This window comes from Sceloporus occidentalis, unplaced genomic scaffold (assembly GCF_023333645.1).
Source record: "Sceloporus occidentalis isolate IW3139 unplaced genomic scaffold, rSceOcc1.0.p SCAF_2, whole genome shotgun sequence".
Taxonomy (NCBI): Eukaryota; Metazoa; Chordata; class Lepidosauria; order Squamata; family Phrynosomatidae; genus Sceloporus; species Sceloporus occidentalis.
In genome coordinates, this window is record NW_028316982.1 from 75,507,264 (window position 1) to 75,520,484 (window position 13,221).

A 13,221-nucleotide genomic window follows, 5' to 3' on the forward strand; every position below is an offset into this window, starting at 1 on the left:
AGAACTTCTTGCATCTGAGGATGTAGTTCAAGGGTGCATCCACACTGCAGAAATAAAGCAGCTGGACACCATTTTAACAGCCATGGCTCTTTGCTATGGAATTCTGGAATTTGTAGTTTTGTGAGATATTTTGCCTTCCCTGTCAGAGTTCTAGTGCCCCACCAAACAAATCCCAGAATTCTACATTCAGAGTAATAAGTAGTTAATATTTCGATGATGAGGGGAATGCTAAAACTTTACATAACATTGTGTATATCATGCACAATTATGTTTATTTAATGATCAACAAACAGTGATTTATTTATTTATTTTAGACTTGTATGGTAATATAGCTGAGATTTATATTATATAGCTGAGAGCTATACATAGATTGAGCATCTGACTATGACTCTGGAGACCTGGGTTTGATTCCCAGACTGGCCATGAAACCCACTGGCCATGAAATCTTGGGCAAATCACACTCTCTTAGCCTCAGGGGAAGGCAATGGCAAACCTCCTCTGAACAAATCTTGCCAAGAAAAACACATGATAGGTTCGCTTTGGAGTCACCATAAGTCAGAAAGGACTTGAAGGCACACAATTGCTTTGTGCTTTATGTCTTCAATGCAGCAGCCTAAGCCTACCAAAGCTTCTGCTCTGACTTCTTTCTTTTGCTCAGTTTAGTTAGTCCCAAAAGTGCTACAAGATCCCTGGCATCCTTCTGTGGGCACACAAGGGGACAAACTTACTGGTGCTGAACTGGTGCCGAGGAAAAGGTGGTGCTCCACTGGCGTTCTTCTTCTGCCTGCCTGCAGCTGCCAACACAGGTAAGCACCGTCCAGGGGCAGAAGTGCAAACCTTCTGGAAGGGGAAAGTGGAGCTCCAGGCAGCCTGGAAAGAAACAGGAGAGTTGAGATCTGGAGAAAGAGGTGCACCCTGGAAGAGGGTCCCAGAGCATGGATGGAATAACATAAAATGCACATCACAGTTGCTGCTGCTGCTACTACTACTAATATTATGTATTTATATTCCTCTTTTTTGCTAGTTTGGAACTCAGGACAGCTTACAACACTAAAATATAGGTTCAAAACACACAGCAGAAATAATCCAGTTTGAGACTGTGTTAAGTGCCCTGGCTCAAAGCTAGGGAATTCTGGGAACTGTGGTTTTGTAAGGCATTTAGCCTTCTCTATCAGAGAGCTCTGGAACCACAATAAATGACCATTCCCAGCATTCCTTATAGCACTGAGCCACAGCAGTTAAAGTGGTCTCAAACTGGATTATTTCTGCATGTGTGATTTGGACCGTAGTTACAAATTAACATCCTGCCAAAGTTAAAAAGCAATTAAACCACTGTAAAAAGTGAAAAACAGATTAAATCAAATCTTTTCAACTACAGGGTGCTCCCAAAGAAGAACAGTTTCCTTTTTACACCATTCTTTTGGAGTTTCCCTGTACAACCAAGGACACAAGCAGAGGACAGAGCGATGCCCAGATATTAATCAGTTCCAATCTCTCCACTTGAAATTGCATATAAAACACACACTCATGGGGGTAGAGCGCTGCAAGGGGAGTGTGATTCTTTTCATACCATATAGGATGTTTCTTGCATATTAAAAATAAAAGAGCTACTCATCCCCCTCACCATCCAGGATTCAAGACAGCGTGAAAGTAACCCATTTTACAGAAAGCAAAGTGGAGGCCTCTGACAAGCCGCTCATTTGGGGGAGCAGGTAATTCTTGCAAGATTCTTGCAAGATGTGGAGTGCATCTACATTGTAGAAATATTACAGATCGACACCACTTGTAGCTCCATCCTATGCAACCCTGGGAGTTGTAGTTTCACAAGGTCTTTCCCTTTTTCTGCCAAAGTGTGCTGGTGCCTCACCAAGCTGCAAACCCCACTTTTCTGCCAGTTAAAATGGTGCCCAACTGCCTTATTACTACAGTGTAGATGCACCAATAGAGACAAGGTAGGTAGAAAAGATTATGTTTAACTGCCCCCCCCACCACCACTTTTTATGATAGTTTAATTGCTTTTTAACTTTGGTAGGCCATTAATTTGTAACTATGCTTTACTGTTGTAAACTGCCTTCAGTCCCAAACTAGCAAAAAGGTGAGATACAAATAAATATTATAATAATAAAACTAACGGCAACTATGAGGGTGAAGATGAAAATAGTAATAATAATAATTGCTACTATGATGGTGATGATGCTAACAGTAATAATAAAAAAGCAACTCTGATGGTGATAATAGTAATAATAATAATAATAATAATAATCGCAACTGTGATGGTGATGATAATAGTAATAGTAATAATAGCAACCATGATGGTGATGATAATAGTAATAACAACAACAGCGACTATGATGGCAATAATAGAAATAATAATAATTGTGATAATGATAACAGTAATAGTAATAGCAATAATAATAATAGTGACTATGATGGTGATGATACTAGTAGTAGCAATAATAATAATAATAATAATAATAATAATACACAAAGTTTGCATCAGTGGTTCCTCCAGTTATTTGACACTTCAGCTCCCAGAATCCCTGACTTTTGGCCATGCTAGCTGGGGCTTCTGGGAGATGAAGTTCAAAACACTCAAAAGAGTTTGGGAACCACTGACCTATATACACTGCAGAAATAATGCACTTTGGCACCTCTTTAAGTGCTGTGCAACAGAAATCCTACAGGACCCTGGGATTTGCAGTTTCACAGGGTCTTTCCCCCCTCCCCTGCCTTTCTCTTTCTCCTCAAACTATAGCCTGGAGCCCTGGCATGTTAAAGTGGTGCATTATTTCTACTACACTGTGTAGCATATCCTCCCTTGGATTATCAGGCACTGCAAGGCTGCAAAGGGAATGGGATAATAGCCCTCCCTGTCTGCATGGGGACCCCAGAGCCAAAGGGGCTGAGAGCAGGGTGGCTTCCCAGGGCGACAGTCTAAAAAGAAGCCCCCAACCCCCCCCCTTCTCTTGCAGTATTTACCGAGGGTTTCAATAACCTCCGCAGCGACCCAGCCAATGCAACAGCAGCAGCCGCCATGTTGAGCATGTGAATGAAGAAGGGGCTGGGCCTCCTTTCCTGGAAGGCAGCGGGAGGGGCCTTGTAGCCCAGGGCAAGCCTCACTGTAAGGAGGGGGGCAGATGCCTCAAAATGGAGGACGTTCTCAAGAGGAATGGATGATCTGACCATGTCAAAGATCAGAACACCCCTGGGAATGTAAATCCATGCTTAGTCATGCTCAAAAGGGAGGACATTCAGAAGAGAAAGGGAGGGGCTGAACCAAGAAAAGCTCAAAACACTCCTAGGAATGTAAATCCATGCTTAGTCATGCTCAAAAGGGAGGACATTCTCAAGAGAAATGGAGGACCTGACCATATCAAATGCTTCTTAGTCATTTTAAAAAGGAAGGACATTCTCAAGATTTTCTAGCTTTCCTGGTACTATGTAGTACTCTTTTTTTTTCTTACCTGCCTCAAGAAGTTGAACTTGTGTTGATTATGCACAAATATTTTTGAGTAAAACAACTTTTATATACAATCCGCCCTCCGTATTGTACTCAACCATCCACGAAATGCAAGCCCATGTTGTCCCCAAAGATGACACACGCATGTGCCTGCACCACCATTAGGGACAGTCCTTGTTGCCACTAGTGGTGGTGCAAGCATGTGGCCACGCCACCATTAGGGACAATGAGTCTCGTCCCTAACAACAGTATGGCTGTGGGCATGAGCCACCATGAGACAACGGGGCTGTCCCTAATGGCAGAGCAGCCATGTGTACATGCTGCCATTGAAGGTTCATTGTCCGCCGCACCGCCATTGGGGACAACGTGGACTCTAGCATCCGTGGATTTTTGTATCTGTGGGGATTCTGGAATGGATCCAGAAGAGGCTCACTAGTGCCTCTTCCTTTCCTGAGCCCAGCTTTGACATCTGGAATTCCTCCCTCCATATATGTCTTTGTTATAAAATTTTGAGCATCATATTGCTTGCATGAAAAATTAATACAATAGTCTTGTGGTTACTTCCGTTGCCTTTCTTGAGCAGTGGGATGTAAATTGAGCATTTCCAATCTGTGGGCCATTCTTTTGTTTTCACTATTTATTGACAGATTTTAGTTAGACCATCCCACCCCAATGGATACCAAAATCCATGGATGCGCAAGTCCTGTTATATACAATGTGGTAGTAAAATTGTGTAAAATATAAAATATGTTTGTTGTTGTTGTTAACCACCCTCAAGTCAATCTCAACTCATGATGAACCTGTGGATGAGACATCTCCAAGACTCCCTATTCTCCAATGTACGTGCTAGAGCTATTTCAACAATAAATGTCTTCCCCTGAAGACATTGGACCCACTTTAATGTGATTTTAACTCCTTGTTGTGCTCTGTGTGTGATAACCAATAGCAAATGGCCTTGCTTTTGTGCGATACCAGCACTTTAACCATTTTTGGGATGGAAGCACATAGGTCGACGTGTAAAATCCTCTTGATGTATGATAAAGTCCTCCACCCATTTAGCATGCATCTTCCTCTTTTTCTGTTTCCCTCCACCTTTCCTAGCATTATTTTTTTTTCAATCAGTTATGCTTTCTCATAATGTGCCCAAAGTATGACAGCCTGAGGAGATTATTGCATTCACTTTAAAGCGACTTATCCCTAACAGGATAAAGTCACCTTTAATTTTTAAAATGGGTGTTATTGCACTCAGCCACAGCAGGGCGAGTGCAACCTGTCTGCAGCTCAGATCCCAGACACGCTTATTCAGTGGCTTTCCAATAGCGTTGCCAATTTCCAGGGAATTTAATTTATTTCTTTCCAGGGATTTTGACTGAATATTCCAGTAAATATTGGGGAATTTGGAGGATTTTGGATTTTGGTAAAACATTCCAGGGAATATCTTCGAGGCTTATTGACAACACTGCTTTTCAAAAACAGGAGCTTGCATGACTGGGATCCGATCTGCAGATGGGTTGAACTCGCCCAGCCGTGGCTGAGTGCAATAACACCCACTTTTAAAATGAAAGGCAACTTTTTCCTGTCAGGGATAAGTCACTTTAAAGTGAATGCAATAATCTCCTGACTTTTGTCATCTTGGCTTCCAGGGAGATTTCTGGCTTGATCTACTCTAGTACCCACTTGTTTGTCTTTTTGGCTGTCCACAGAATCCTCAGCACTCTTCTCCAGCACCACATCTCAAATCTTGTTTCTTAATTGTCCAGCTCTCACATCCACACATGGTATGGCTTGTATGATTCTAACTTTTGTGCTCACTTGTATATCTTTGCATTTTAGGATATTTTCTAGTTCTTTCATAGCCCCTCTCCAGATTCTTAATCTTCTTCTAATTTCCTGGCTGAAATTCCTGTTGCTATCAATTTTTGATCCCAGGTATGAAAACTCTTTTTACTATTTCTATTTCTTCATTGTCTAGTTTGAATTTAGTCTGAATTTGTATAGATCCTCTGTAGTCATTATTTTAGTTTTCTTTATGTTCAACAGTAAGCCTGCCTTTGCACTTTCTTCCTTAATCTTTCTTAGTAGTTGTTCCAAGTCTGAGAGGTTTTCTGCTAGTATTATGGTGTCATCTGCATATCTTAGATAAAATAAACTATGTGAATATATAAAATGCCAAAACCAAGGTTTGCTTTTTGGAATTAAAAAAATCAAGTTGTGGATGGTTGACATGGAGGGCCAACTATAATTATCTAATGACTAAGAAACAGCCAGTCAAAGGCGCAGTACAGAGCGCCAGGAAGAGGCAGCCAGGAGCCGCCTCGTTGCTGCATAACAGCATCACAACAACCAAATTGCTCACCGCTGCTACGCGAAAAAAGGACCACTAAAAAGCAGCTCCTTTTTGTGTCAATTCAAATAGCTTGAAGCAATGTGAGCATGTTGCTGCTGTGCGGCTCCATTCGGATGCCGCGCAGCAGTGACGTCATCGCTGCGCGCGCTGTCTATTCAACACCATACAATGAGGACACCCTCGTCATGTGCAAGGGACGTGTGGACGGGGCGCCCCTCTCATGTGACGAGGGCATCCTTCGGGGCCAGTATGTACTGGGCCAAAGATATTTTGCTCCTTAAGAAAAAAGATAAGTTTTTTGGCATGTAGATGCAAGAGAAACATTCTATACTACATTGGTTTTTTGCCCATTCTTCTCTCTGTCCAGAGATGTTAATAAATGAGAATGCAAGGCATTGTGTTACAGATGTGTCCTAGAATTATGGTTCAGCATAGGATACCCATTCACTGATTATATTCAGACACCAAACCATGGTTTCACATTAAGAGAACAAGCCTATCCTTCCCTCAAGTTCACGTGATCCCCTTTCTTCCTCTGGTGTAGCTATGAGAGAACTGTACACTCCTGCCTTTCTTATGAAGTACATACATAACGGAGTGCCTCCCTCTCATGCATCCAGCAGTTTAATATTTCATATGAAGCCTGATATGCAATTAATGTGAACCATGGTTTGAAACTGACTTTCTTTCATTAAACAGGGACTGCTCTGCCACACTGAAGAATTAATGCAGTTGAACACCGCTTTAACTGCCATGGCTTAGTGCAAATCCTGGGATTTGTAGTTTGTTGTGACACAAGAAAGATTAAGAATCATTATTGGGGTTTTTTTTCCAATGAGTCATTTCTTCTCATGATGTGACCAAAGTACAACAGCCTCAGTTTAATCATCTTCGCTTCTAGGGAGATTTCTGGCTCAGTCTGTTCTAGGACCCATTTGTTTGTCCTTTTGGCTGTCCATGGAACCCTTAGCACTCTTCTCCAGCACCACATCTCAGATGAATTGCTTTTTCCCTTATCCACTTTCTTAACTGTTCAGCTCTCGCAGCCATATATGGTAATAGGGAATACAATGGCTTGTACGATTCTAACTTTTGTGTTCAATTATATATCTTTGCTCTTTACAATCTTTTCTAATTCTTTCATAAAATCTTCTTAAACCCAGTTTTCAATACACTCATAGATACCACTGAAAGAGATACTTGCCTTGCATATGAACTCTCTCAAAAGTAAATCCTATATCCCTCCTCATCACTGTGGATCCATAAGGTAATGTTTCTCTCTGATCATGAAGAGCAAAGTGAACTGGTTCAATCCCACCCTGGGACAGTCAATCACAGCCCTCCAAATCTTTTGGGCTGCAATTGGTCTGATACCTCACAATTGGCTATGCTAGCTAGGCTGCTGGGAACTGTAGGCCAAGGATATTTGGACAGTAACAGTTACCCACATATATTCTACATGATATAGGGTTGCCATAATTGTCCACTATTACCAGGGACAAAATGTGGAACAAATTCGAGACCAAACTGTAGGACAACTGCAGGACAAAACTCAGCCCAAAATGTAGGACATTTACATTTTGGGCTGAGTTTTGTCCTGCAGTTGTCCTACAGTTTGGTCTCGAATTTGTCCTGCATTTTGTCCCTGGTAATAGTGGACAATTATGAACAAAGTTTAATCCAGAATTCTCTTCAGAGGCTGCTGCTATACTGCAGAATTAATGCAGTTTGACACCACTTTAACTGCTATGGCTTCATCCTATGGAATCCCAAGATTTGTAGTTTGTTGTGGCAGCAGAGCTCTCTGCTGAAACATGGCAGTTACAGCACTGTCAAACTGCATTAATTCTACAGTGTAGATTCAGCCAAAGCAATGGCAGTCCAGTAAGGATTCCTCAGAAGCATTGTGCTTAAAAACAGGGTCTCACAACAGCAAATAATGTCATTTGTTCATTTCTTAGATATCAAGTTGAAGATTACTTTCCATTATGGAAATGCAGCCATACCATATTCCTGTCTGATCCTTCACTAGCCTCTTGCTGCTGGTCAAAGCTAAAACATTTGGAGCATTTAAAAGACAGTTAGGATCTATTGGCAATCTTATTTCTCTTCCCCTTGTGTCCATTTTAGATTGCTTTTCTGGAAACAAGTTGCTAGCGGAATCATTTGGCAGTGGCTGCTTTAAATAAAGTAATGACTTCATTAGGGATTTTTGAAATGGCAATGTGGGTGTAGTACTGATAGGCAAGCCTTTTGCAGTTTAACAACTATAAAATGCTAAGCTTGAGTGCCTGAGGAGCATTTTTATAGAACATGATGCATTGTCTTGTTGCCACTGATAGGTGGCAGCAAATTCTTTCCATATGCAGGAGCACGTAGAATTAGTCTATAATGCTCAGGCCGTTCGCCAGATGTTTTGCATAAGGCCAGCATAATCCTACACCACTGTTATGACACACCATAGAATGCTGAGACAATACATTAATTTGTAAGATCAGAACCTCATTTTAGCCACCACAATTAATTGAAGGCAGACAAATAGTCAAATCATTCTAAAGGAGACAGTGAAAAAACAGACTAAGCTAAAGGATAGTAGTTAAGTCTACAGATATCATGCTACACAGAGGTGGGTGGGTGATCACTTTAAAAACTGCATAAACGCAGTGTGGATCAATCTGCAGCAGCCATGATTGCTACACATAATTGCACTTTTCATGGTGTCATTTGTTTACAATTTCTGAGATATCACTAGCTTCAATAAAGCTTGAGATGGAATGGATTTGGCTTCAAGCAGCATTCATTACAGTTCAGTTTGCAAAAACTATTTGCACATAAATATAAATGTCAATTTAGCAAATGAAAAGGTCTTTTTGTACAAGTCTTACATAATTTTCAAATACCATCTCTTCACTGATACTGAGACACTTAGTTTGATTATTCAGTGAAATCTGAGGTTTAGGATTCTATCAAGCATTCTATTACAGCACAGATGTATTTGGAAGACCCCTCAGAAGCCCATAAACTGTGGTTTATTTACCGTATAATAAATGGATGAGATGTTAAAATACAGAAGAAGGAACAGAAACCCTATTGGAAGACCTCCCATGACAATCCCCATAAAAGTGGCTGTTGTCTTTGGAAATTTTATCCTGAAAAAAATAATGATTTTCCATTTTCTCCTATAGAGACAGGAGACACTCTGTTGTTGCAGTATTCACAGCTGCAGACCTGCAAGCCCACTCAGTCGGTGACTCATCAGCAGCAAGAGCTCATAACACAGCCCTCCATTTACCCGTCCTCTTTTCTTATTATACCAAGGCCAAATTTCAGCTTTTGTATGAAAAAAATATGTTAGCGTTTCTCTAAAAGTCCTCTGAAAGATGTCTGTGAGGCTATTTTCCCCTCTTCTGACACCCTGTGTTGATCAAAAGGTGTTTTATGATGTGTCCCTGCATAGCTGTGAAGGAAAAATACCTTCCTTCTTCAAAAGAGATGGTGAAAGATATTTTGAAAGGTTTATTCGGGACTTTCCCCCTCCTCTCTCTTTATACCTTTATAATTCTAGGCTTAGAGATTTTCCTCAACCAGTTCCAAATGAAATCTACACTAGGTTCTGTGTCTTTGAAAATTTCTTCTCCAGAAAAGAAAATACATAAGAGACTATGGCTCTCGTTTCTCACTCCTTTGGTGATCTTAAAACCAGTGTTTAAATGTTCCAGGCCTATGCAGACTGACTAGATCCACAGCTGGACAAGATTCTAAGTATTCATAGGATCAAGCTACACGATTGCTATCCTCCGTATGCTTATTAGGAAGTAGACTTCATTAATTTATTTTAGGATTAAATCCAGAGTAAACATGTTTACAATAATGCACAACAAAATGCATTCCAACTCAAATATAAATTCCTACCCTATCCTGTTGAAAACAGTCAGGGCTTGGAAAAATTGTTGGCTGCCAACTGTTAGCAAGATTTTCTTTAAAGATATAAATACGGATTCCCTTAACCTTCAATGAAAGACTATGACATTTAGAAGATTACTATCATAACAGTTCAACCCTGACAGTATTCAAAATTGTTGAAAAACATAGAAATGTTTTTGGTGCCTAGCCTGTTGTCCAGGGTCTGGACAGAAGATAATCCTATGTGACATCCACCTAGAATGCAGTTCTGTATGCTTTAATTCTCTTGAGTTGGCACACAGTTCTGGATAGGTTCTTGTCTGTGGCTGTAGCAGCCACAATGTTTCAAGATGCATATGGAGAATAGAATGCGGGAAGCTGCCTCATGGCAGATCAGCATCTGCAAACTTAAATTGCTGAAATTCCCTCTTCTGCACAACTGCCAGAGAGGCAGACGTTATGTCCTCTTTTGCATGTAGCCACTCTCTTGGTATAACAATGCTAATACAGCAATGTTCTTCAGGATCTCTTTCAGCCAGCCTTCTGCTTCCAAAGCATATGCCATACCACTGAGTTGTACCGCCTCCCAAAGAATAATATGAAACTGTTATCAAGTCCAGGTAAACATCTCATTTCAGATCATTTAAACAAATATTGATATAGTTTAATTAAATATTTGGCTATGGAGGTGCCAATCTGCATATTTTGTCAGTATTTATATTTAGTTCTTCCTCAATAACAGGATCAATGACTTCCTAGTTACACACACACAAAGATACACATGGAATCTATGCTTTTACCTCTGCCTCTACTTTATGTTCCTTCTTCTGTTTTCCGCCATATCAGATTTTATACTGCGAACTCCGCGGGGCTAGTATTTGTCTTGTATTCCTCCATGTGTCATGTATGTGATTGGTACTATAGAAGTAAATAAGAACATAATTGGAACATTTACTCTAAATAATTTAACTTTTAAAACAAGATGGTTGCTTTATGCTCCCAGAGCATCTAACATCTATAAAACAATTCACATTCTGCAGCTTCAGGCTAGTTCACATCTTCCCCTGAAGAATTATGCCCAACATTTCACAAATGAAATTTCAGATGTGTGGCCAAGCAACATTTTAGTGTAGTGAAGATGGCAAAAGTTATTAACAAAGAAGAACACACAAATTAGGAGAAGCTCTAAGTTTGCTTTTGCCTGAGCCTCCTGAAAAGGCAAGATACCACCCCCTCCTGACCTCTCCTCTGCTGAATTAACTGAGTGCAGACTACTTTTGCACTTTGAACTCAGTTTGCAGCAACTGAAGTAAAATTAGGACAAAGAGGGAGTGTAGGGGGAGAAAAGAAACTGGAATATTTTAAAGCAACTGAAAAAGTGGAATGACACAAGATTATTTGGTATTGTCCCAGTCAAATTGGACAGTTGATATGGATACTAAGTGCTGTCCATTAAAGTGGAAATGCCCAACTCCTATTGCTTGCTACAGACACCTATGATTTCCACACAATCTGTCTCCAGAGACCCCCAGAAAATGCCTGAGATGTGGGGCAAAGGCTATAGTGAAGGCAGACATTCAGGAGAAATGTGCAGAGGCAGTTTGCAGTTCCCAAACCTCAGGGGTATAGTGAAGTGTAGTGGGGAAGAGGGAAATGGGATTTCCCTTGCACCAGTGCACTGGATAACTGTTGTATTCCACTTATTGTTTGAAAAGACCTGTGTCAAGATATATATCTTATATATCTTATGCACACAAAATGAACGGGAGAAATTGCTCTTTTGCTGTGCTTATAGTCCCCAACTGACAAGTGGACAACCAGCTTCCATTTTCAAATATCAGGATGAGGGTATTATGCTGTGTACAGTAGTAAGAAGCTGTGATATTGGGCTGAATTGGGATACACAGATCATCCTTTCTAGCAGTTATTTTATAGCTCCTGTTAGTTATCTGATTCCAGTCTGTTTACAGTCTCAGGATAAGAGAGTACTTATTTCTTTCCTAAACAACTCAGTAGATAATGCACGCTTTCCCCATGCTGCAGATATTGGGAAAGCTGCACCTGTTGATTTTCTGCATTCATGAAGCTACTAAACACACAATGTGCGATTCAAGAAAGGGGGAGCAGCTCTGTTCAGTTCCCCTGCAAGCAATCTTTCCTGAATGTAACAAAAAAAAAAAAACAAAAAAAACAAGAACAGTCTTCTCATCAGATTAACTGTGGTTATATTGTACTATAAGAAGAAAAGTCCTGAGCAAATCAGAACTTGGAATAAAGTAATTAATTACTGATTTATTTGCATATTTAATTTTCAACTCACTGAGGTTGAAAATGTTGTAAACAATGCCAATAGGTGGCTTGAAAGAGTTTTGAGACTCTCCAGTTGTTCTGATTTGGCAGGGAAAGTCTTGGTTAACTGTCTGCCTTCCCACTTTTTCAGCTACTTTTAAAAATGTCCCAGCTTCTTCTCCTCCCACTTTCTCTCTTTGTCTTCAGCTTACTTCAGTTGCAGCAAAGTGAGTTCAGAGTGCACTCAGTTAATTCAGCAGAGAGGAGAAGAAAAAGTGGATGGATGCTAGCCCTGCTCAGTAGGTTTAGGTTGCCTCCCCTGGCTTGTATATATTTCTTTACTAATAAATTTGCTATCTTTTTCTGTGAAAGGTTGGAGGGTATGGAGTTTAAACTGCTCTAGCTTGGATTGTACGCCATGGGCAGGTTTACTTTATCTATTTTATTGTTTGTATGTACAACGCTGTTTAAATCTACAGTGCTATATAAATAAAGCATAATAATAATGATGATAATAATGGTGAGGCCTCAACTGGGCATATGACTCAATGACTGTCTGCTCCTGGGGAGCTCCCTTGTATTTTAGAGGAAGCCCAGGCCTTGTGTGTTGTGCAAACAAGAAGAGAAACAAGAAGCTATCTGCTTTGGTGAGCCCTTCAAGCCCTGGACTGGGGAAAAGGAGGAAGGTAGGAGAGATGTACAACATGGAGGGGCAGGATAGCATTTTTTAGCTCTCCAGACCACTGTATCCACTTTTAAAAGGCACACCGGGGGTTGGTTAAGTAAGACAGAAGAATAACACAGGGAGCAAGGAAGAATTGACTTTAATCCCAGCCCTGATGTATCAGACACAATACATATTTAAAATATTTATTTACATAAATACATGTTTTGGGGGTGAGTGATGTTGCTTTATTCAGCTCAGTTGTTTCAGAGGTCTGTTTCACTGATTGCTCACACTTTTTTGTTGCTGCAGAAGGATCAGTTCCTTGATGATATAAATGGACTGAATTTATGGCTAGTATATCAAACTAGGCAAAAACAGGAATAAATGTGCAAAACCCAGAATAATTTTAACATTAAAAATAAATATATAGGAATAGTTAATTACTTCTATTATAAAAAAAAATGTTCAGACCAGATTGCTTTTATTTGTCTTAGTTTTGCAGAATCCCAAATGTCAGCTAAATCACCTTCTTGAGATAAACACAGAAACAGGTAA

At 40.3% G+C, this 13,221-nt stretch overlaps 1 protein-coding gene and 1 long non-coding RNA gene across 4 annotated transcripts in view; one reads left to right on the forward strand and one right to left on the reverse strand.

Annotated features, from left to right (window-relative positions):
• Positions 1-3,201, reverse strand: part of PRDX3 (peroxiredoxin 3) — a 21,051-nt gene extending 17,850 nt beyond the window's left edge. For all 3 annotated transcript variants that reach the window (XM_089510046.1, XM_089510045.1, XM_089510044.1), the window contains exons 1-2: positions 2,980-3,201; positions 729-870 (exon numbers count right to left, since the gene is read on the reverse strand). In XM_089510046.1, coding sequence (XP_089366172.1) covers positions 729-870; positions 2,980-3,186 — 349 coding nt within the window. In that variant the 5' untranslated portion in view covers positions 3,187-3,201. The remainder of the gene's footprint in view (positions 1-728; positions 871-2,979) is intronic.
• LOC149318561 (uncharacterized) overlaps positions 1-13,221 on the forward strand; it is a 15,421-nt gene extending 2,200 nt beyond the window's left edge. The window contains exons 2-4 of the long non-coding RNA XR_016280064.1: positions 664-806; positions 12,586-12,685; positions 13,161-13,221. This is a non-coding gene — a long non-coding RNA (uncharacterized LOC149318561). The remainder of the gene's footprint in view (positions 1-663; positions 807-12,585; positions 12,686-13,160) is intronic.